The following is a 26703-nucleotide window of genomic DNA, read 5'->3' on the forward strand; positions in this document are numbered from 1 at the left end:
CCTCACGACTGACCATCCAACTGTGTTGCACTCCCTCAGTACTGACCAACTGACAGTGCAGCACTCCCTCAGTACTGACCCTCCGACAGTACAGCACTTCCACAGTACTGTGCCTCTGACAGCGCAACACTCCCTCAGTACTGAAGCTATGACAGTGCAGAACTCCCTCGGTACTGACCCTCTGACAGTACAGCACTCCCTAAATTTTGACCTCCGACAGTCCAGCACTCCCTCAGTCCTGACACTATATCAGTGAAACACTCCCTCAGTTCTTACCAACTGACAGTGCAGCACTCCCTTAGTACTGAGTCTAAGACTGTGCAGCACTCCCTTAGTACTTAATCTCAGACAGTGCAGCACTCCCTCAGTACTGACACTCGGACAGTGTAGCACTCCCTCAGTACTGACCCTCTGACAGTGCAGCACTCCCTCATTACTGACCCACTGATAGTGCAGCATTCCATCAGTACTGACCATCCAACAGGGCAGCATTCCGTTCGTACTCACCCTCAGGCAGTGCAGTACCCCTTCAGTATGAATAGCCTCACAGTGTAGCACTCCCTCAGTACTGACCCTCTGACAGTGCAGCACTCCCTCTGTCCTGAGCATCTGAGAGTGCAGCACTCCCTCAATACTGACAGTCTGACACTGCAACACTCCCTCCGCACTGAATCTCTGTCAGTGCTATATTCCCTCAGTAGTAACCCTCCCACACAGCGACACTACGTTAGTACTGACACTGCAACAGTGCAGCACTCCCTCAGTACTGACCCTCCGACAGTGCAGCACTCCCTTCGTACTGACACTCCGACAGTGCAGCACTCCCTCAGTACTGACACTCCGACAGTGCAGCACTCCCCCAGTACAGACACCCGACAGTGCAGCACTCCCTCAGTACTGACCCTCTGACAGTGCAGCACCCCCTCAGTACTGATCCTCTGACAGTGCAGCACTCCTTCAGTGCTGACCCTCCGACAGTGCAGCACTCCTTCAGTACTGACCCTCTGACAGTGCAGCGCTGCCTCAGTCCTGACACTACATCAGTGAAACACTCTCTCAGTACTGACCAACTGACAGTGCAGCACTCCATTAGTACTGAATCTACGACTGTGCAGCACTCCCTTAATACTGAATCTCAGACAGTGCAGCACTCACTCAGTACTGACCCTCCGACAGTGTAGCACTCCCTCAGTACTGACCCTCCGACAGTGCAGCACTCCCTCAGTACTGACCCTCCGAGAGTGCAGCACTCCACTAGTACTGACCCTCTGACAGTGCAGCACTCCCTCATTACTGACCCTCTGACAGTGCAGCACTCCCACTGTCCTGAGCATCTGAGAGTGCAGCACTCCCTCAATACCGACACTCTGACAATGCAACACTCCCTCAGCACTGAATCTCTGTCAGTGCAGCACTCCCTCAGTAGTAACCATCCCACACAGCGACACTACGTTAGTACTGACACCGCAACAGTGCAGCACTCCCTCAGTACTGACCCTCCGACAGTGCAGCACTCCCTCAGTACTGACCCTCCGAGAGTGCAGCACTCCACTAGTACTGACCCTCTGACAGTGCAGCACTCCCTCATTACTGACCCTCTGACAGTGCAGCACTCCCACTGTCCTGAGCATCTGATAGTGCAGCACTCCCTCAATACTGACGCTCTGACACTGCAACACTCCCTCAGCACTGAATCTCTGTCAGTGCAGCACTCCCTCAGTAGTAACACTCCCACACAGTGACACTACGTTAGTACTGACACTGCAACAGTGCAGCACTCCCTCAGTACTGACCCTCCGAGAGTGCAGCACTCCCTCAGTACTGACAGTTCAACAGTGCAGCACTCCCTCAGCACTGACTCCCCGACAGTGCAGCACTCCCTCAGTACTGACCCTCTGACAGTGCAGCGCCCCCTCAGCACTGACCCTCTGACAGTGCAGCACTCCCTCAGTACTGACCCTCTGACAGTGCAGCACTCCCTCGGTACTAACCCTCTGACAGTGCAGTACTCCTTCAGTACTGATCCTCTGATGTTGAAGCACTCCCGAAGTTTTGACATCCGACAGTCCAGCACACACAGTCCAGACACTACAACACTCAAACAGTCCCTCGGTACTGACCATCCAACTGTCTTGCACTCCCTCAGTACTGACCAACTGACAGTGCATTGCTCCCTTAGTACTGACCATCCAACAGGGTAGCACCCCCTCAGTACTGACCCTCTGACACTGCAGCACTCCCTCAGTACTGACTCTCTGGCAGTGCAGCACTCCCTCAGTACTGACCCTCTGACAGTACAGTACTCACTAAATTTTGACCTCCGACATTCCAGCACTCCCACAGTCCTGACCAACTGTCAGTGTATTGAACCCTTAGTACTGCCTCTACGACTGTGCAGCACTCCCTTAGTACTGAATGTCAGACAGTGCAGCACACCCTCCGTACTGATGCTCCGACAGTGTAGCACTCCCTCAGTACTGACCCTCTGACAGTGCAGCACTCCCTCAGTACTGATCCTCCGACAGTGCAGCACATCCTCAGTACTGACCCTCCGACAGTGCAGCACTGACTCAGTACTGACCCTCCGACAGTGCAGCACTCCCTCAGTACTGACCCTCTGACAGTGCAGTGCTCCCTCAGTTCTGACCATCCAACAGGGCAGCACTCCCTCAGTACTGGCCCTCAGGCAGTGCAATACTCCTTCAGTACTGATCTTCCGGTAATGCGGCACTCCGTAAATACTGACCCTCTGACAGTGCAACACTCGCTCAGTACTGAATCTCAGACAGTGCAGCACTCCCTCAGCATGAATAGCCTCAAAGTGTAGCACTCCCACAGTACTGACCCTCTGACAGTGTAGCACTCCCTCAGTACTGACCCTCTGATAGTGAAGCGCACCCTCAGTACTGACCCTCTGACGTTGCAGCACTCCCTAAATTTTGACCTCCGACAGTACAGCACTCCCTCAGTCCTGACACTACAACAGTGAAACACTCCCTCAGTACTGACCAACTCACAGTGCGTTGCTCCCTTAGTACTGACTCTACGACTGTGCAACATTCCCTTAGTACTGAATATTCAGACAGCGCAGCTCTCCCTCAGTACTGACCCTCCGACAGTGTAGCACTCCCTCAGTACTGACCCTCTGACAGTGCAGCATTCCCTCAATACTGACCCTCCTGACAGTGTAGCACTCCCTCAGTACTGACCCACTGACAGTGCAGCTCTCCCTCAGTACTGACCCTCCGACAGTGCAGCACTCCCTCAGTACTGACCTTCTGACAGTGCAGCATTCCCTCAATACTGACCCTCCGGACAGTGTAGCACTCCCTCAGTACTGACCCACTGACAGTGCAGCACTCCCTCAGTACTGACCCTCTGACAGTGTAGCACTCCCACAGTATTGAACCTCCTAAGGTGCAGCACTCCATCAGTACTGACCCTCTGACAATGCAGCACTCCCTCATTACTGACCCTCTGAAGGTGCAGCAATCCCTCAATACCGACCCTCTGACACTGCAGCACTCCCTCAGTACTGGCCCTCTCACAGTGTAGCACTCCCTCAGTACTGACCCTCTGACAGAGCAACACTTCCTCAGTATTGACCCTCCGAAGGTGCAGCACTCCCTCAGCACTGACCCTCTGACAGTGCAGCACTCCCTCACTACTGACCCTCTGACAGTGTAGCATTCCCTCAGTACTTAGCATCTGACAGTGTAGCACTCCCTCAGTACTGACCCTCTGACAGTACAGCATTCACTCAGTACTGACGCTCTGACGTTGCAGCACTCCCTCAGTAATGAACCTCTCTCAGGGCAGCACTCCCTAAATAATGACCCGCTGACAGTGCAGCACTCCCTCAGTATTGACCCTCTCTCAGTGCAGCACTTATTCAGTACTGACCCTCTGACAGTGCAGAACACACTCAGTACTGACTCTCTGACAATGCAGCACTCCCTCATTACTGACCCTCTGAAGGTGCAGCACTCCCTCAATGCTGACCCTCTGACACTGCAGCACTCCCTCAGCACTGAACCTCCGACAGTGCAGCACTCACTCAGTACTGACCATCTGACAGGGCAACACTCCCTCAGTATTGAACCTCCGAAGGTTCAGCACTCCCTCAGTACTGACCCTCCGAGAGTGCAGCACTCCCTCAGTACTGACCCTCTGACAGTGCAGCACTCCCTCATTACTGACCCTCTGACAGTGCAGCATTCCATCAGTACTGACCATCCAACAGGGCAGCATTCCGTTCGTACTCATCCTCAGGCAGTGCAGTACCCCTTCAGTACAAATAGACTCACAGTGCAGCACTCCCTCAGTACTGACCCTCCGTCAGTCCAGCACTCCTACATTAATGACCCTCTGACAGTGCAGCACTCCCTCAGTGCTGACCCTCTGACAGTTCAGCACTTCCTCAGTACTGACCCTCTGACAGTACAGCACTCACTCAGTACTGACCCTCCGACAGTGCAGCACTCCCTCAGTACTGACCCTCCGTGAGTGCAGCACTCCCTCAGTACTGACCCTCTGAAAATGCAGCACTCCCTCAGTACTGACCCTCAGACAGTACAGCACTCCCTAAATTTTGACCTGCGACAGTGCAGCACTCCCTCAGTCCTGACACTTCAACAGTGAAACACGCCCTCAGTATTGACCAACTGACAGTGCGTTGTTGCCTTAATACTGACTCTACGACTGTGCAGTACTCACTTAGTACTGAATCTAAGACAGTGCAGCACTCTCTCAGTACTGACCGTCCGACAGTGTAGCACTCCCTCAGTACTGATCCTCTGACAGTGCAGCACACCCTCAGTACTGACCCTCCGACAGTGCATCACTCCCTCAGTACTGACCCTCCGACAGTGCAGCACTCCCTCAGTACTGGCCCTCCGGACAGTGTAGCACTCCTTCAGTCCTGACCCTATGACAGTGCAGTACTCCCTCAGTACTGACCCTCTGACAGTTTTGCACTCCCTGAGGACTGACCCTCTTACAGTGCAGTACTCCCTCAGTACTGACCCTCTGACAGTGCAGCACTCCCTCAGTACTGAACCATTCTCAGTGCAGCAATCCCTCACTATTGACCCTCCGAAGGTGCAGCCCTCCATCAGTACTGACCCTCTGACAGTGCAGCATACCCTCAGAACTGATCCTCTGACAGTGCAGCACTCCCTCAGTACTGACCCTCCTACAGTGCAGTACTCCCTCAGTACTGACCCTCCGACAGTGCAGCATGCCCTCAGTACTGAACCTCCGAGAGTGCAGCACTCCCTCATTACTGACCCTCTGACAGTGCAGCACTCCCTCATTACTGACCCTCTGACAGTGCAGCGCTCCCTCAGTACTGACCCTCTGACAGTGCAGCACTCCCTCATTACTGACCCTCTGACTGTGCAGCACTCCCTCATTACTGACCCTCTGACAGTGCAGCACTCCCTCATTACTGACCCTCTGACAGTGCAGCATTCCATCAGTACTAACCATCCAACAGGGCAGCATTCCGCTCGTACTCACCCTCAGGCAGTGCAGTACCCCTTCAGTATGAATAGCCTCACAGTGTAGCACTCCCTCAGTACTGACCCTCTGACACTGCAACACTCCCACAGCACTGAATCTCTGTCAGTGCAGCATTCCCTCAGTAGTAACCCTCCCACACAGCGACACTACGTTAGTACTGACACTGCAACAGTGCAGCACTCCCTCAGTATGACCCTCCGACAGTTCAGCACTCCCTCTGTACTGACACTCCAACAGTGCAGCAATCCCTCAGTACTGACACTCCGACAGTGCAACACTCCCACAGTACTGACCCTCTGACTGTGCAGCGCTCCCTCAGTACTGACCCTCTGACAGTGCAGTGCCCCCTTAGTACTGACCCTCTGACATTGCAGCACTCCCTCAGTACTGATCCTCTGACAGTGCAGTACTCCCTCAGTACTGATCCTCTGACAGTGCAGCACTCCCTCAGTACTGACCCTCTGACAGTGCAGTGCCCCCTTAGTACTGACCCTCCGACATTGCAGCACTCCCTCAGTACTGATCCTCTGATGTTGAAGCACTCCCGAAGTTTTGACCTCCGACAATCTAACACACACACAGTCCTGACGCTACAACACTGAAACAGTCCCTCGGTACTGACCATCCAACTGTGTTGCACTCCCTCAGTACTGACCAACTGACAGTGCATTGCTCCCTTAGTACTGACAATCCAACAGGGCAGCACCCCCTCTGTACTGACCCTCTGACACTGCAGCACTCCCTCAGTATTGACCCTCTGGCAGTGCAGCTCTCCCTCAGTACTGACCCTCTGACACTGCAGCACTCCCTCAGTACTGACCCTCTGGCAGTGCAGCTCTCCCTCAGTACTGACCCTCTGACAGTACAGCACACACTCAGTACTGACCCTCTGACAGTGCAGCACTCCCTTTGTACTGATCCTCTGACAGTGCAGCACTCCCTCAGTACTGATCCTCTGACAGTGCAGCACTCCCTTTGTACTGATCCTCTGACAGTGCAGCACTCCCTCAGTACTGACCTTCTGACAGTGCAGCACTCCCTCAGTACTGACCCTCTGACACTGCAGCACTCCCTCAGTACTGACCCTCTGGCAGTGCAGCTCTCCCTCAGTACTGACCCTCTGACAGTACAGCACACACTCAGTACTGACCCTCTGACAGTGCAGCACTCCCTTTGTACTGATCCTCTGGCAGTGCAGCACTCCCTCAGTACTGATCCTCTGACAGTGCAGCACTCCCTCAGTACTGACCCTCTGACAGTGCAGCACTCCCTCAGTACTGACCCTCTGACAGTGCAGCACTCCCTCAGTACTGACCCTCTGACAGTGCAGCACTCCCTTTGTACTGATCCTCTGACAGTGCAGCATTCCCTCAGTACTGACCTTCTGACAGTGCAGCACTCCCTCAGTACAGACCATCTGACAGTGCAGCACTCCCTCAGTACTGATCCTCTGACAGTGCAGCACTCCCTCAGTGCTGACCCTCTGACAGTGCAGCACTCCCTCAGTACGGACCCTCTGATGTTGAAGCACTCCCGAAGTTTTGACATCCGACAGTCCAGCACACACACAGTCCTGACACTACAACACTCAAACAGTCCCTCGGTACTGACCATCCAACTGTGTTGCACTCCCTCAGTACTGACCAACTGACAGTGCATTTCTCCCTCACTACTGACCATCTGACAGTGCAGCACTCCCTCACTACTTAGCATCTGACAGTGCAGCACTCCCTCTGTATTGACCCTCTCTCAGTGCAGCACTTATTCAGTACTGACCCTCTGACAGTGCAGCACACCCTCATTACTGACCCTTTGACAGTGCAGCACTCCCTCAGTACAGACCCTCTGACAGTGCAGCACTCCCTCAGTACTGACCCTCTGACAGTGCAACACTCTCTCAGTATTGAATCTCCGAAGGTGCAGCACTCCCTCAGTACTGACCCTCCGACAGTGCAGCACTCCCTCAGTACTGACCCTCCGACAGTGTAGCACTCCCTCAGTACTGCCCCTCCGGACAGTGTAGCACTCCCTCAGTACTGACCCTCTGACCGTGCAGCACTCCCTCAGTACTGACCCTCTGACAGTGTAGCACTCCCTGCGTACTGACCCTCTGACAATGCAGCGCTCCCTCATTACTGACCCACTGAAGGTGCAGCACTCACTCAATATTGACCCTTAAACACTGCAGCACTCCCTCAGCATTGGCCCTCTGTCAGTGCAGCACTCTCTCAGTACCATACCAGAGGCAATGCAGCACTCTCCCACCAATCAAAATCGAACGGTGCCGCACTCACTCCGTACTGACCTTCTGACAGTGCAGTATTCACTCAGTACTGACGCTCTGACAGTGCACTACTCACTCAGTACTGACCCTCTGACAGTGCAGTAGTCACTCAGTACTGACCCTCTGACAGTGCAGTAATCATTCATTACTGACCCTCTGACAGTGCAGTAGTCACTCAGTACTGACCCTCTGACAGTGCAGTAATCATTCATTACTGACCCTCTGACAGTGCAGTAGTCACTCAGTACTGACCCTCTGACAGTGCAGTAATCATTCATTACTGACCCTCTGACAGTGCAGTACTCACTCAGTACTGACCCTCTGACAGTGCAGTACTCACTCAGTGCTGACCCTCTGACAATGCAGCACTCCCCCAGTACTGACCCTCTGACACTGCAGCACTCCCTCAGTACTGATTGTCTGACAGTGCAGCTCCACATCAACATTATGAAACCAATTTCCTGGTCATGGTCTAGTTGCTATTTGTATGATCTTCCTCTTATTATTATCGGTATGGGATGTATGTGTGTATGATCTACACTCACTACTCTGCAGGCTGTACCATTTATTTAAAGCAAAATTTTTCAGCAAAGTAGCCAATCGTCTGCTTTACTACTGGTGCCCAAAATAAAAGCGTATTCACCCAGTCTTCATTCAATAAACTCTGAACGATTTTTCATTTTGAAACAAAACTTCTTTTAACCAGTTGCAACTACAGGTTAACACACACTTGTTATTGGGAAGTATAACTATCTATCTCTTCCTAAAGAATTACCCCAGCGCCCTGCGTGCGTGCACGCACACACTCCCCAAACACACACACACCCTCTCCAAACACACACACACTCCCCAAACACACACACACTCCCCAAACACACACACCCTCTCCAAACACACACACCCTCTCCAAACACACACACACTCCCCAAACACACACACACTCCCCAAACACACACACACACTCCCCAAACACACACACACTCCCCAAACACACACGCACCCTCTCCAAACACACACACACTCCCCAAACACACACACACACTCCCCAAACACACACACACTCCCCAAACACATACACACTCCCCAAACACACACACACACCCTCTCCAAACACACACACACACTCCCCAAACACACACACACTCCCCAAACACACACACACCCTTTCCAAACACACACACACTCCCCAAACACACACACGCTCCCCAAACACACACACACTTCCCAAACACACATACACTTCCCAAACACACACACACCCTCTCCAAACACACACACTCCCCAAACACCCACACACTCCCCAAACACACACACCCTCTCCAAACACACACACTCCCCAGACACACACACACACTTCCCAAACACACACACTCCCCAAACACACACTCCCCAAACACACACACACCCGCTCCAAACACACACTCCCCAAACACACACACACCCTCTCCAAACACACACACTCCCCAAACACACACTCCCCAAACACACACACGCCCCAAACTCACACACACCCTCTCCAAACACACACACACTCCCCAAACACACACACTCCCCAAACACACACACACTCCCCAAACACACACCCTCTCCAAACACACAGACACTCCCCAAACACACACACACTTCCCAAACACACATACACCCTCCAAACACACACACACCCTCTCCAAACACACACACACTCCCCAAACACACACACTTCCCAAACACACACACACTCCGCAAACACACACACACTCCCCAAACTCACACACACTCCCCAAACTCACACACACCCTCTCCAAACACACACACACTCCCCAAACACACACACCCTCTCCAAACACACACACCCTCTCCAAACACACACACACTCCCCAAACACACACACACCCTCTCCAAACACACACACACTCCCCAAACACCCACACACTCCCCAAACACACACACACTCCCCAAACACACACACACCCTCTCCAAACACACACACACTCCCCAAACACACACACCCTCTCCAAACACACACACCCTCTCCAAACACACACACACCCTCTCCAAACACACACACACCCTCTCCAAACACACACACACTCCCCAAACACCCACACACACCCCAAACACACACACACTCCCCAAACACACACACCCTCTCCAAACACACACACACTCCCCAAACACCCACACACTCCCCAAACACACACACACTCCCCAAACACACACCCTCTCCAAACACACACACACTCCCCAAACACACACACACCCTCTCCAAACACACAGACACTCCCCAAACACACACACTTCCCAAACACACACACACTCCCCAAACTCACACACACCCTCTCCAAACACACACACACTCCCCAAACACACACACACACTCCCCAAACACACACACCCTCTCCAAACACACACACACTTCCCAAACACACACACACTCCCCAAACACCCACACACCTTCTCCAAACACACAGACACTCCCCAAACACACACACACTTCCCAAACACACACACTCCTCAAACACACACACTCCCCAAACACACACACCCTCTCCAAACATACCCACACTCCCCAAACACACACACACTCCCCAAACACACACACTCCCCAAATACACACACTCCCCAAACACACACACACATACTTCCCAAACCCACACACACTCCCCAAACACACACACCCTCTCCATACACACACACTCCCCAAACACACACACACCCTCTCCCAAACACACAGTTCCCAAACACACACACTCCCCAAACACACACACTCCCCAAACACACACACTCCCCAAACACACAGACACTCCCCAAACACAGACACTTTCCAAACACACAGACTCCCCAAACACACACACACTCCCCAAACACACAGACACTCCCCAAACACAGACACTTTCCAAACACACAGGCTCCTCAAACACACATACACACACTCCCCAAACACACACACACTCCCCAAACACACACACACCCTCTCCAAACACACACACACTCCTCAAACACACACACACTCCTCAAACACACACTACCCAAACACACACTACCCAAACACACACTCCCCAAACACATACTCCCCAAACATACACACACTCCCCAAACACACACACTTCCCAAACACACACACACACTCCCCAAACACACACACACACTCCCCAAACACACACACACTCCCCAAACACACACACACCCCCCAAACACACAGACACTCCCCAAACACACAGACACTCCCCAAACACACAGACACTTTCCAAACAAACAGACTCCCCAAACACACACACACAATCCCCAAACACACACACACACTCCCAACACACACACACCCCCCCCATACGCACACACACTCCCCACACACACACGCACTCACCACACACACACACTCCCCACACACAAACACACTCCCCATACACAAACACAGTCCCCCCACACACACTCCCCAAACACACACACACGCAGACACTCTCCACACACACTCACACACTATCTCCCCAAACACACACACATGCAAACAAAGAACAAATAGATTGAGTCTCCCTGCGGAGAAGGGCTTTGGAGGATGGACGTTATAAAATAAAGGATTAAATCCACAGTGTCTCAATGCTGTTGGAGTTCTCTCGTGTCAGGATAAAATCCACAGTGTCTCAATGCTGTTGGAGTTCTCTCATGTGAGGATAAAATCCACAGTGTCTCAATGCTGTTGGAGTTCTCTCGTGTGAGGATAAAATCCACAGTGTCTCAATGCTGTTGGAGTTCTCTCGTGTGAGGATAAAATCCACAGTGTCTCAATGCTGTTGGAGTTCTCTCATGTGAGGATAAAATCCACAGTGTCTCAATGCTGTTGGAGTTCTCTCGTGTGAGGATAAAATCCACAGTGTCTCAATGCTGTTGGAGTTCTCTCGTGTGAGGATAAAATCCACAGTGTCTCAATGCTGTTGGAGTTCTCTCGTGTGAGGATAAAATCCACAGTGTCTCAATGCTGTTGGAGTTCTCTCGTGTGAGGATAAAATCCATAGTGTCTCAATGCTGTTGGAGTTCTCTTGTGTGAGGATAAAATACACAGTGTCTCAATGCTGTTGGGGGTCCCTCGTGTGAGGATAAAATCCACAGTGTCTCAATGCTGTTGGAGTTCCCTCATGTGGGTATAAAATCCACATTATCTCAATGCTGTTGGGGTCCCTCGTGTGAGGATAAAATCCACATTATCTCAATGCTGTTGGGGTCCCTCGTGTGAGGATGAGCCGTGGGAGGCTGGATGTTCTCACCAACTTGTCCAGCTTTTCAGATTCAAATGCCGACTGGTCACAATCAGATGAAGATTCTCTGGCTACAGGTTGATAGCCCGACACAATCACAGGCAGAGTAGAGAGAAGGAGCCAGTTAGGGTAGCCTTCCTTTCTCAGCTTGTTCCCCAACAGGACTGTCTTTAAAATCAGCAGGTCACAACTTCAGGTTTTTTTTCCCTCTACCATATGATTTCCAGCAAGTTACCAACCTTCCTTTGCAGTTTGTTTTCTCCATCAGTTACTGATTGCAGTTCAAAACAAACATCCAGACCTCCTGAAGTACCAGCAAGGTCAGGTGATTTCTTGCAAGAGGCCTGCTTATGGAAAGTTCCAGGCTAAGCTTATGGTCGTTTAAAAAAAAAAATCCCAGGTTAGCGTACAGATGTCCAGATCATGCCAAGTCCATCCATTCATTCACAGCAAAATGTAGTCTTAAGTGATATGACCTGTAACTGTGAGAAGCTGTTTGCTCTGATTGCTGTATCACAACAGTGACCACAATTCAACATTGCTTAAACAGTTGCAATGCACTTTGGAACATCGGAAGGTGATGAATAGTTCTGTCAAAAGGCTCGGTTTTCCTTCTTGGATGTTACAGGGACAGATGGTAACATCCTGGTATGTGAATTGTTTGAACATGAGCAGTCAGCCGAAAACCCCACAGAACCATACGTTCATCTGGTTGTCATTAATGTGGATCATCTCTCCACAGAGCTCTCCACTCCTAAAGGGCTTCACTTCAAATCCATCTGGGAGACAGCAGTGGAGGTGCAGTGGGAACCATTCCACTTCCTCATTGATGGCTGGGAGATCAGTTTTATTGCAAAGGTAAAGCAGTCCCGATACATAGGCGCACAAGTACACACACATCCCCCCCCAAAAAACATACACACACATCCCCCTCCCAAAAAACATACACACACATCCCCCCCCCAAACATGCACACACATTCCCCCCCACACATAAACACACATCCCCCCCCCAAACATACACACACATCGCCCCCCCAAACATACACACACATCCCCCCCACACATACACACACATCCCCCCCCCAAACATACACACACATCCCCCCCACACATGAACACACATCCCCCCCCCCAAACATACACACACATCCCACCCACACACATAAACACACATCCCCCCCACACATACACACACATCCCCCTCACACATACACACACATCCCCCCCCCCAAAACATACAAACACATCCCCCCCCCACACATACACACACATCCCCTCCACACATACGCACACATCCCCACCAAAACATACACACACATCCCCCCCCCACACATACACACACATCCCCCCCACACACATATACACACATCCCCCCACAAACATACACACACATCCCCCCCACACATACACACACATCCCCCCCCCACACATACACACACATCCCCCCCCCCAAACATACACACACATCCCCGCCCCCAAACATACACACACATCCCCCCCCCACACATAAACACACATCCCACCCCCCAAACATACATACACATCGCCCCCCCACACATACACACACATCCCCCCCACACATACACACACATCCCCCCCACACATACACACACATCCCCCCCCAAAAAACATACACACACATTCTCCCCCACACATACACACACATCCCCCCCACACACATACACACACATCCCCCCCCACACACATACACACACATCCCCCCCACACACATACACACACATCCCCCACCACACACATCCCCCCCACACACATACACACACATCCCCCCCCACACACATACACACACATCCCCCCCCACACATACACACACACATCCCACCCCACACACATACACACACATCCCCCCCCAAAAAAACATACACACACATCCCCCCCACACACATACACACACATCACCCCCCACACACATACACACACATCCCCCCCCCCCACACACATCCCCTCCACACACATACACACACATCACCCCCCCCACACATACACACACATCCCCCCCCACACACATACACACACATCCCCCCCCCAAAAAAACATACACACACATCCTCCCAACACATACACACACATCCCCCCCACACACATACACATACATCCCCCCCACACACATACACACACATCCCCCCCACACATACACACACTTCCCCCCCAAAACATACAAACACATCTCCCCCCCCACATACACACACATCCCCCCCCACACATACTCACACATCCCCCCCCACACATACACACACATCCCCCCCACACATACACACACATCCCCCCGCAAAACATACAAACACATCACCCCCCCACACATGCACACACATTCCCCCCAACACATACACACACATCCCCCCCCCAAAACATACAAACACATCCCCCCCCACACATACACACACATCCCCCCCAAAAACATACACACACATCCCCCCCCAAAACATACACACACATCCCCCTCCAAAACATACACACAAATCCCCCCCACACATACACACACATCCCCCCCACACATACGCACACATCCCCACCAAAACATACACACACATCCCCCCCCACACATATACACACATTCCCCCCACACACATACACACACATCCCCCCCACACATACACACACATCACCCCCACACATACACACACATCACCCCCCCCCAAACATACACACACATCCCCCCCACACATACACATACATCCCCCCCACACGTACACACACATCCCCTCCAAAACATACACACACATCCCCCCCCACACATACACACACATCCCCTGCTCACACATACACATACATCAACCCCCACACATACACACACATCCCCCCAAAACATACAAACACATCCCCCCCAATACATACACACACATCCCCTGCCCACACATACACACACATCCCCCCCCACACATACACACACATGCCCCCAACAAATACACAAACATCCCCCCCAACACATTCACACACATCCCCCGCCACACATGCACACACATCCCCCCCCACACATACACACACATCGCCCCCCAACACATACACAAACATCCCCCCCATCACATTCACACACATCCCCCGCCCCACATGCACACACATCCCCCCCCACACATACACACAGATCCCCCCCAACACATACACACACATCCCCCCCTACACATACACACAGATCCCCACTCCACACATACACACACATCCCCCCCAACACATAAACACACACCCTCCCCCACACATACACACACATTCCCCCAACACATACACACACACACCCCCCCACACATACACACAAATCCCCCCTACACATACACACAAATCCCCCCCACACATACACACACATCCACCAACACATACACACACATCCCCCCCACACATACACACACATCCCCCCCCCAGACATACGCACACATCCCCCCAACACATACAAACACATCCCCCCCCACACATACACACACATCCCCCCCACAAATACATACACATCCCCCCCCCCTAAAATACACACACGCACACTGATGTGCGCACACATACACAGACATGCTCCCCCCAACACACACACACAGACACGCCACCATATATGCTCACACCGACACACACACATGCACAAACATCCCAACAAAAACATACACACACACACTCTCCCCTAACACACAAACACTCCCCAAACACATACACCCTCCCCAAACACACACACACTCCCCAAATACACACACACAATCCCCAAACAAACACACACTTTCCCCAAGCACACGCACACTCTCCCCAAACACACGCACACTCTCCCTAAACACACACACTCCCCAAACACATACACACACTCTGCAAACACACACACACACTCTCCCGAAACACACACACACTCTCCCGAAACACACACACTGACACAAACAGTGACACAACAACACACACACACATCCTGACATACCAACACACACACACCCTGACACCGATAGGTGCACACACACACCGACACACTGACAGTCACACACTGAAACACACACACAAACAGACATTTACAAACACACACCGATATACCGACGTGCGTGCACACACACACTGACAGACACACCCCGACACACGCAATGACACGCGCACGCTCTCTCTCTCTCGCACACACATGCACACAGAGATGCACACACAGACAAATACACACGTAACATCACATATACCGACACACACGCAAACACTGACACAGCGACACTCACAGGTGCACACAGACTAAACACACATACACTGAAACACACACACACACACCCCAACACAAACACTGACTCACACAGTCTAATACACACATATGACCACACACCCAGACACATACTGACAAACCCACGCACAACGAAACACAAACAGACACACACCTGTGCGCACACACACACTACTCACAGACACACAAATAAATGATGCGTGGGAAGAGAGGGTGAAGTCAAGGGCGTTTGGGTAAATGGAGGAGTGGGTAGATTGGTGAAGCAAATGGGAAGTGGGAAGAGTAGGTGAAGTCAAGCGGATTGTGTAGGATGGGTGGAGTAAATGGTGGAGTAGGTGGAGTAAATGGGGGGGTGTGGGTGGAGTAAATGGCGGGTGGGTGGAGTAAATGGGGGAGTGGGTGGAGTAAATGGGGCATTGGGTGGAGTAAGTGGGGGAATGGGTGGAGTAAATAGGGGATTGGGTGGAGTAATTGGGGGAGTGGGTGGAGTAGATGGGGGAGCGAGTAGAGCAAATGGGGGAGCGGGTGCAGTAAATGGGGGAGCGGGTAGAGTAAATGGTGGAGCGGGTGGAGTAAATGGGGGAGCGGGTGGAGTAAACGGGGGAGTGGCTGGAATAAATGGGGGAGTGGGTAGAGTAAATGGGGGAGTGGGTGAGGTAAATGGGGCAGTGGGTGGAGTAAGTGGGGGAGCGGGTGGAGTAAGTGGGGGAGCGGGCGGAGTAAATGGGGGAGGGGGAAGAGTAATTGGGGGAGTGGGTAGAGTAAATGGGGGAGCGGGTGGAGTAAATAGGGGAGTGGGTGGAGTAGATAGGGAGAGCGAGTAGAATAAATGGGGGAGTGGGTAGAGTAAATGTTGGAGTGGGTGGGGTAAATGGGGGAGTGGGTGGAGTAAGTGGGGGAGCGGGTGAGGTAAATGGGGGAGTGGGTGCGGTAAATGGGGGAGTGGGTGGAGTAAGTGGGGGAGTGGGTGGAGTAAGTGGGGGAGCGGGTGGAGTAAGTGGGGGAGCGGGTGGAGTAAGTGGGGGAGCGGGTGGAGTAAGTGGGGGAGCGGGTGGAGTAAGTGGGGGAGCGGGTGGAGTAAGTGGGGGAGCGGGTGGAGTAAGTGGGGGAGCGGGTGGAGTAAGTGGGGGAGCGGGTGGAGTAAGTGGGGGAGCGGGTGGAGTAAATGGGGGAGCGGGTGGAGTAAGTGGGGGAGCGGGTGGAGTAAGTGGGGGAGCGGGTGGAGTAAGTGGGGGAGCGGGTGGAGTAAGTGGGGGAGCGGGTGGAGTAAGTGGGGGAGCGGGTGGAGTAAGTGGGGGAGCGGGTGGAGTAAGTGTGGGAGATGGGTGGAGTAAATGGGGGAGCGGGTGGAGTAAGTGGGGGAGCGGGTGGAGTAAGTGGGGGAGCGGGTGGAGTAAGTGGGGGAGCGGGTGGAGTAAGTGGGGGAGCGGGTGGAGTAAGTGGGGGAGCGGGTGGAGTAAGTGGGGGAGCGGGTGGAGTAAGTGGGGGAGCGGGTGGAGTAAGTGGGGGAGCGGGTGCATTAAGTGGGGGAGTGGATGGAGTAAGTGGGGGAGCGGGTGGAGTAAGTGGGGGAGCAGGTGGAGTAAGTGGGGGAGCGGGTGGAGTAAGTGGGTGAGTGAGTGGATTAAATAGGGGAGTGCGTGGATTAATGGGAGAGTTGGTGGAGTTAATGGGGGAGTTGGTGGAGTGGGAGAAGTAAGTGGGTGAGTGGGGGGAGTGGTTGGAGTAACTGGGGGAGTGGGGGGAGTAAATGGGGGAGCGAGTGCAGTAAATGGGCGATTGGGTGGAGTAAATGGGGGAGTGGGTGAAGTAAGTGGGGGAGTGGGTGAAGTAAGTGGGGGAGTGGGTGGAGTAGGTGGGGGAGTGGGTGAAGTAAGTGGGGGAGTGGGTGGAGTAGGTGGGGGAGTGGGTGAAGTAAGTGGGGGAGTGGGTGGAGTAAATGGGGGAGTGGGTGGAGTAAATGGGGGTGTTGGTGGAGTAAATGGGGTTGTGGGTGGAGTAAATGGGGGAGTGGGTGGAGTAAATGGGGGAGTGGGTGGAGTAAATGGCGGAGTGGGTGGAGTAAATGGGCGAGCGGGTGGAGTAAATGGGGGAGCGGTTGGAGTAATTGGGGGAGCGGGTGGAGTAAATGGGGGAGTGGGTGGAGTGAATGGGGGTGTGGGTGGAGGATATGGGGGTGTGGGTGGTGTAAGTGGGGGAGCGGGTGGAGTAGGTGGGGGAGTGGGTGAAGTAAGTGGGGGAGTGGGTGGAGTAAGTGGGGGAGTGCGTGAAGTAAGTGGGGGAGTGGGTGGAGTAATTGGGGGAGCGGGTGGAGTAAGAGGGGGAACGGGTGGAGTAAGTGGGGGAGCGGGTGGAATAAATGGGGGAGTGGGTGGAGTGAATGGGGGTGTGGGTGGAGGATATGGGGGTGTGGGTGGTGTAAATGGGGGAGCGGGTGGAGTAGGTGGGGGAGTGGGTGAAGTAAGTGGGGGAGTGGGTGAAGTAAGTGGGGGAGTGGGTGAAGTAAGTGGGGGAGCGGGTGAAGTAAGTGGGGGAGTGGGTGGAGTAAGTGAGGGAGCGGGTGGAGTAAGTGGGGGAGTGCGTGAAGTAAGTGGGGGAGTGGGTGGAGTAAGTGGGGGAGCGGGTATAGTAAGTGGGTGAGTGAGTGGATTAAATAGGGGAGTGCGTGGATTAATGGGAGAGTTGGTGGAGTTAATGGGGGAGTTGGTGGAGTGGGAGAAGTAAGTGGGGGAGTGGGGGGAGTGGTTGGAGTAACTGGGGGAGTGGGGGGAGTAAATGGGGGAGCGAGTGCAGTAAATGGGCGATTGGGTGGAGTAAATGGGGGAGTGGGTGGAGTGAATGGGGGTGTGGGTGGAGTATATGGGGGTGTGAGTGGAGTAAGTGGGGGAGCAGGTGGAGTAAGTGGGGGAGCGGGTGGAGTAAGTGGAGGAGCGGGTGGAGTAAATGGGGGAGTGGGTGGAAAAAGTGGGGGAGCGGGTGGAGTAAATGGGGGAGTGGGTGGAGTAAATGGGGGAGTGGGTGAAGTAAGTGGGGGAGTGGGTGGAGTAAATGGGGGAGTGGGTGGAGTAAATGGGGGAGTGGGTGGAGTAAATGGGGGAGTGGGTGGAGTAAATGGGGGAGATGGGTGGAGTAAATGGGGGAGTGGGTGGAGTAAGTGGGGGAGCGGGTGGAGTAAGTGGGGGAGTGGGTGGAGTAAATGGGGGAGTGGGTGGAGTAAATGGGGGAGTGGGTGGAGTAAATGGGGGAGATGGGTGGAGTAAATGGGGGAGCGGGTGGAGTAAGTGGGGGAGCGGGTGGAGTAAGTGAGGGAGCGGGTGGAGTAAATGGGGGAGTGGGTGGAGTAAATGGCGGAACGGGTGGAGTAAATGGGGGAGCGGGTGGAGTAAGTGGGGGAGCGGGTGGAGTAAATGGGGGAGTGGGTGGAGTAAGTGGGGGAGCGGGTGGAGTAAATGGGGGAGTGGGTGGAGTAAGTGGGGGAGCGGTTGGAGTAATTGGGGGAGCGGGTGGAGTAAGTGGGGGAGCGGGTGGAGTACGTGGGGGAGTGGGTGGAGTACGTGGGGGAGTGGGTGGAGTAAGTGGGGGAGTGCGTGAAGTAAGTGGGGGAATGTGTTGAGTAAGTGGGGGAGCGGGTAGAGTAAATGGGGCAGTGGGTGGAGTAAATGGGGGAGCGGGTGGAGTAAGTGGGGGAGTGGATAGAGTAAATGGGGGAGTGGGTGGAGTAACTAGGGGAGCGGGTGGAGTAAATGGGGGAGTGGGTAGAGTAAATGGGGGAGTGGGTGGGGTAAATGGGGGAGTGGGTTGAGTAAGTGGGGGAGTCGGTGGAGTAAGTGGGGGAGTGGGTGGAGTAAATGGGACAGCGGGTGGAGAAAATGGGGGAGCGGGTGGATTAAATTGGGGAGCGGGTGGAGTAAATGGGGGAGTGGGTGGGGTAAATGGGGGAGTGGATAGAGTAAATGGGGGAGTGGGTGAGGTAAATGGGGGAGTTGGTGGAGTAAATGGGGGAGCGAGTGGAGTAAATGGGGGAGAGGGTGGAGTAATAGGGGGAGCGGGTGGAGTAAGTGGTGGAGCGGGTGGAGTAAGTGGGGTAGCGGGTGAAGTAAATGGGGGAGTGGGTGGAGTAAATGGGTGAGTGAGTGGATTAAATAGGGGAGTCGTGGATTAATGGGAGAGTTGGTGGAGTTAATGGGAGAGTTGGTGGAGTGGGAGAAGTAAATGGGCGATTGGCTGGAGTAAATGGGGGAGTGGGTGGAGTGAATGGGGTTGTGGGTGGAGTAAGTGGGGGAGTGGGTGGAGTAAGTGGGGGAGTGGGTGAAGTAAGTGAGGGAGTGGATGGTGTAAATGGGGGAGTGGGTGAAGTAAGTGGGGGAGTCGGTGGTGTAAATGGGGGAGTGGGTGAAGTAAGTGAGGGAGTGGATGGTGTAAATGGGGGAGTGGGTGAAGTAAGTGGGGGAGTCGGTGGTGTAAATGGGGGAGTGGCTGGAGTAAGTGGGGGAGCGGGTGGAGTAAATGGGGGAGTGGGTGGAGTAAATGGGGGAGTTGGTCTCTTGGGTGAGCTGGGTAGTGAGTCACATCATGAAGGGTTGTCAGATTTAGGGCTAGTCTAGTTGTGTCAGTTGGGTTGGGTAGATCAAGGTGGTGGGTGTGAGCCGGTTCAGAGGTATTCTTGGAGGAGTCGGGTCAGGGGATTTGTCTGTGAAATGCATGGAGTGTGTGGGATCAGGTGGGGAGTTGTGGGGTTGAGGAGGAATAGTTTGAGTGACTTGGGCTGTCAGTTGAGAAGTGACTTGGCAATTAGGTGAGGATTTTTCTGTCTCATGTTTCCTGGTAACTATTCGGGTAAGTAAGTCAGCACTCCGAAGTCTCTAACTCTAATGGAAGACTTTGCAGAGTGTCCTGGGGAGCAATGGAATTGCCCAATGGAAGTCTGAACTTCCTGCCAATTGCCTCAGCATCAGTGTGTTGGGACTAGTGAGGGGTCCTGTAGTACATCTGGCCTCTGAACAATCCAGACATTGGAAGATCTGGGCCTTTCTCGGACTTTGCACTCTCTCCCTCCAACATTTCTTCGTTCTCTAGTCTCCCGCCTCCATTCCCTATCTCATCTCTCTCCTTAAACTTTTTTCCATCATTTCCCCATCTCTGCAGCTCTACACATCCCTCTCTCCTGCTATGACCTCCAACTCCCATCCTCACGTCTCTCCGCCTCTCCGCTCCCTCTCTCTCCGTTCCCTCTCTCCCTGCCTCTTCGTTTACTCTCTCTCCGCCTCCGTTCCCTCTCTCTCCGTTCCCTCGCTCCCTGTCTCTCCATTCCCGCTCTCCCTGTCTCTCCGTTCCCGCTCTCCCTGACTCTTCGTTCTCTCTCTCCCTGACTCTCTGTTCTCTCTCTACCTGAATCTCTATTCTCTCTCTCTCTCCCTGACTCACTGTTCTCTCTCTCTCTGACTCCCTGTGCTTTCTCTCCCTGTTCACTCTTTCCATTCTCTCTCTCCCTCACTCACTTACCGTTCCCTCTCTCGTTTACCCTCCATTCTCTCTCCTTCACTCTCCGTTCTCTTTCTCCCTTACTCTACATTCTCTCTCTGTCTCTCCGTTCTCTTTTCTCTCTGTCTCTCATTTCTCTCTCTCCCTTCCTCACTCTCCATTCCCTTTTTCCCTGTTTCTCCGTTCTCTCTCCGCCCTGACCCTCTGTTCTCTCTCTCCCTCACTCACACTCCATTCCCTCTCTTCCTGTCTCTCCATTCTCTCTCTCTCCCTGTCTCTCCAATCTCTTTCCCCATCAATGTCCGTTCCCTCTCCCTCATCTCTCCATTCTCTCTCACCCTGGCTCTCTGTTCTCTCTCTTCCTGACTCACTTTCCATTCCCTCTCTCCCTGTCTGCATTCCCTCCCTCACTGACTCTCTGTTCTTTCTCTCTGTTAATCACTCTCCATTCCCTCTCTCGCTTACCCTCTGTTCCCTCTCCCCCAACTCTGTGTTCTCTCTCCCTGACTCTCTGTTCTCTCTCTCCATTCTCTCTCTCACCTCTCCGTTCTCTCTCTCCCTCACTATCCATTCTCTACCCCCTCACTCACTCTCCATTCCGTCTCCCTGACTCTCCCTTTGCTGTATCCCTGATATTCAGTCCTCTCTCTGACTGACTCTGTTCTCTCTCTCCCTCTCACTCTTTGTTCCCTCTCGCCCATTGTTCCCTCTCGCCCTGTCTCTCCATTCTCTCTCTCTATGTCTCTGTTCTCTGACTCACTGACTCTCCATTCTCACTATCCGTTCTCTCCCTCCCTGTCTCTCCATTCTCTCTCTCTGTTCTCTCTTACCCTGATTCTCCATTCTCTCTCTCGCTGAATCTCCATTCTCTCTCCCCCATCTCTCCATTCCCTCTCTTGCTGACTCACCATTCTCTTCCTCTCTCTGTGTCTCCCCGTTCTCTATCTCGCTGACTTTCCCTTCTCTCTCTCCCTGACTTTCCATTCTCTCCTCACTCACTCTCCATTTCCTCTCTCGCTCACTCTCCATTCTTTCTCTCACTGACTCTCCGCTCTTCCTCTCCCTCACTCACTCTCCATTCACTCTCTCCCTGTCTCTCCATTCGCTCTCTCCCTGTCTCTCCATTCGCTCTCTCCCTGTCTCTCCAATCTCTTTCTCCATCACTTTCTGTTCTCTCTCTCCCTGGCTCTCTGTTCCTTCTCTCCCTGTCGCTCCTTTCTCTCTCTCCCTGTCGCTCCTTTCTCTCTCTCCCTGACACTTCCTTCTCTCTCTCCCTGACTCTCCATTATTTCTCTCCTTCACTCAGTCTCCATTTCCTCTCTTGCTGACTCTCCATTCTCTCTTTCCCTGACACTCCATCCTCTGTTTCTGTGACTCTCCATACTCACGCTCCTTGACTATCTATTCTCTCTCCCTGAATCTCCTTTCTCCCTTTTCATGGCTCACCATTCTCTCTCTCCCTGACTGCCCATTGTCTCTCTCCCTCACTTGTATTCCCTCCCTCACTGACTATCTGTTCTTTCTTTCACTGACACTCCATTCTCTCTGCCTGACTCACAAGCTAAAACTGTACCATGTTGTGGTCGCTAAAATGTACCCCCACCACCACCTCAGCCACCTGTCTGGCTTCATTCCCCAGAGTTAGGTCCAGCACTGCGCCATCCCTTGTTGGACCTTCTACATATTGACCTAAAAAGTTCTGTACACATTTCAAGAAATCCACTCCATCCAAGCCCTTAACACTATATCTATCCCAATTAATATTGGGAAAGTTGAAATCACCTAATATAATTACCCTACTGTTATTGTCTTTACACACCTCCGCAAATTGTGCACATATTTGCTCCTCAATTTCCTGCTGACTATCTGGGGGTCTATAATAAACACCTAACAATGTGGCTGCCCCTTTTTTATTCCTAAGCTCTACCCACAAAGCTTCATTCGATGTCCCCTCCAAGATATCATCTCTCCTTACTGCAGTAACTGATTCCTTAACTAATAATGCAGGGCCTCCTCCTCTTCCCCCCCTCCCCTGTCTCACCTGAAGACTCTATATCCCGGAATGTTGAGCTGTCAATCCTACCCCTCCCTCAACTACATCTCTGTGATGGCTACTATATCATAATTCCACATGTTAACCCTCACACTTAACTCATCCGTTTTACCTGTAATACTCCTGGCATTAAAGTAGAGGCCATCCAGCCTTGCCTTACTCCCTTGAAACTTATTGCAGCTGTACTCCCTCTGACTTGATTGTTTTTATTGTATTATGATGTGTCCCTATTCTGCTAACATTCTGTTTCCCCACCCCCTGCTAAATTAGTTTAAACTCCTCCCAACAGCACTAGCAAACCTGCCCGCAAGGATGTTCGTCCCCCTCTGGTTCAGATGTAGACTGTCCCGCTTGTACAGATCCCACATTCCCCAGAAATGGTCCCAGTGATCCAGGAATCTAAAACTCTCCCTCCTGCACCAACTCTTAAGCCATCTATTCATCTGCACTATTCTCCTATTTCTGAGCTTGCTAGCACATGGCACTGGGAGTAATCCAGAGATTACAACCCGAGAGGTCCTGCTTTTTAGTCTACTGCCTAACTCCCTGAATTCTTGATGCAACACCTTATCCCTCTTTCTACCTATATCATTGGTACCAACATGTACCATGACCTCTGACTTATCACCATCCCCCTTCAGGAAGCCCTGTAGCCTTTCAGTGACATCCCAGACTCTGGCACCAGGGAGGCAACACACCATCCTGGAGTCAGGTTGACGGCCACAGTAGCGCCTATCTGTTCCCCTGACTATAGAATCCCCTGTTATTGCTATTTCTCTCTTCCTCCCCTCCTGTACAGACAGGCTGCTTGTGGTGCCAGAAGCTTGGCTCTGTCTGCACTCCCGGGAGGAACCAGCGCCCACATCAGCCTCCAAAACGGAATACCGATTTGCGAGTGGGACCCCAGAGGACTCCTGAACTACCTGCCTGTTTCTCTTGGACTGCCTGGTGGTCACCCATTCCCTTCCTTCCTCAAGTCCCTTCAGCTGCGGTGTGACCACCTCTCTAAACGTGCTATCCACAATGCTCTCAAACTCGCGGATACTCCACGGTGTCCCAAGCCGTCGTTCCCACTCTTAAACCTGAGCTTCCAGGAGCTGCAGCTGGACACACTTCCTGCACACATGCTGGTCCCGGGCACTGGAAATGTTCCTGGCTTCCCACATGGAGCATGAGGAGCACACCACGGCTTTGAGCTCTCCTGCCATGACTTATCCCTTTAAATTAAACCTTTTAAATCAATTACTCTAGGGCCCTTCTTTCCTGATCCTCGTTACTACAGAATATACAAACTATAAACCACAAAAGACTCTCTATTCTCTCTTCCTGACTATTCCGTCCTCTCAATCTCTCCAACCTAACTCCAACCGTTCATTTCCTCCCTGACTCTCCATTCTCTTGCTCCCTCATTCACTCTCCATTCCCTCTCTTGCTGACGCTCTGTTCCCCCCTGACTGACTCTCTGTTCTGTCTCTCCGTGACTCTCCCCGACTATTCGTTCTCTCCGCCCTAACTCTCCATTATCTCCCACTCTGTCTCTCCGTTCTCTCCCTCACTCGCTATCCATTCTGTCTCTCCCTGTCTCCCCTATCCCTCTCTCTCTATTCTTTTTCTCCATCACTCCCCATTCGCTCTCTCCCTGACTCTCTCACCCTAAGTCTCCATTCTCTCTTTCCCTGACTCTCCTTTCTCTCTGTCCCTGACACTCCGTTTTCTTTCCTTGACTCTCCGATCTCACTCACCCTTCCCTCCATTCTCTCCCTCCTTGACTCTCCGTTCTCTCTCTCCCTGTCCCTCGGTTCTCTCGCTTCCTGTCCCTCTGTTTTCTCTCTCTTACTGACACTCTGTTCTCTCTCTCTGACTGTCCGTTCTCTCTCACCCTGACTCCGTTCTCTCTCTCGCTGACTCTCTGTTCTCACTCTCCCTGTTCTCCCTGTTCCATTCCCTATCGCAGAATCTCCATTCTATCTCTCCTTGTTTCTGCCTTCACTCCCTCCCTGCCTCTCAGTTCTCTCTCTCCGTGACTATCAATTCTCCTTCTCTGTTCTCTCTATTGGTGACTCTCTGTTCTCTCTCTCACTAACTGACCGTGTTCTCTCTCCATTCTCTCTCTCACTGACTGACTATACTCTCTCTCTCTCTCTCACTGAGTCTTACTTCTTGTCTCCCTGAGTTTCAGTTCACTCTCCCTGACTTTCTGATCTCTCTCTCCCTATCTCTCCATTCCCTCTCTCCCTGACTTTCCGTTCTCTCTCTCTCCCTAACTTTCCATTCCCTCTCTCCCTGACTTTCCATTCTCTCTCTCTCTCACTGACTCTCCATTCCCTCTCTTGCTGACACTTTATTCTCTCTCTCCCTTTCCCCATCTTCGCCCTCACCCTGATTATGTGTTCTTCCTCTACCTGACTCTCTGTTCTCTCATTCAATGACACACCCTTCTCACTCTCCCTGACTCTCCATTCTCCCTCTCCCTGACTCTCCGTTCTCTATGTCCCTGACTCTCCATTCTCTCTCTCCCTGACTCTCCATTCTCTCTCTCCCTGACTCTCCGCTCTCTCTCTCCCTGACTCTCCGCTCTCTCTCTCCCTGACTCTACATTCTATCTCTCGCTGACTGTGACCATTTTCTCTCTCCCTGACTTTCTCACCCTAAGTCTCCATTCTCTCTTTCCCTGACTCTCCTTTCTCTCTGTCCCTGACACTCCGTTTTCTCTCCTTGAATCTCTGTTCTCACTTTCCCTTCTCTCCATTCTCTCCCTCCTTGCCTCTCCGTTCTCTCTCTGCACGTCCCTCTGTTCTCTCTCACACTGACACACTGTTCTCTCTCTCTGACTCTCCGTTCTCTCTCTCCCTGACCCTCCATTCGCTCTCTCGCTGACTCTCTGTTCTCAACCTCCCTGTTCTCCCTGTTCCCTTTCTATCGCTGAATCTCCATACAATCTCTCCTTGTCTATC

General features: G+C 52.7%; 1 protein-coding gene across 1 annotated transcript in view; it reads left to right on the forward strand.

Annotated features, from left to right (window-relative positions):
* The window catches only part of tnr (tenascin R (restrictin, janusin)), a 484923-nt gene that overhangs the window by 69131 nt on the left and 389089 nt on the right, over nt 1-26703 (forward strand). The window contains exon 4 of the mRNA XM_078561777.1: nt 12779-12894. Within this exon, the coding sequence (XP_078417903.1) occupies nt 12779-12894 (116 nt within the window). The remainder of the gene's footprint in view (nt 1-12778; nt 12895-26703) is intronic.

This window comes from Cetorhinus maximus, chromosome 17 (genome assembly GCF_964194155.1).
Source record: "Cetorhinus maximus chromosome 17, sCetMax3.hap1.1, whole genome shotgun sequence".
In the NCBI taxonomy this organism is placed as follows: domain Eukaryota; kingdom Metazoa; phylum Chordata; class Chondrichthyes; order Lamniformes; family Cetorhinidae; genus Cetorhinus; species Cetorhinus maximus.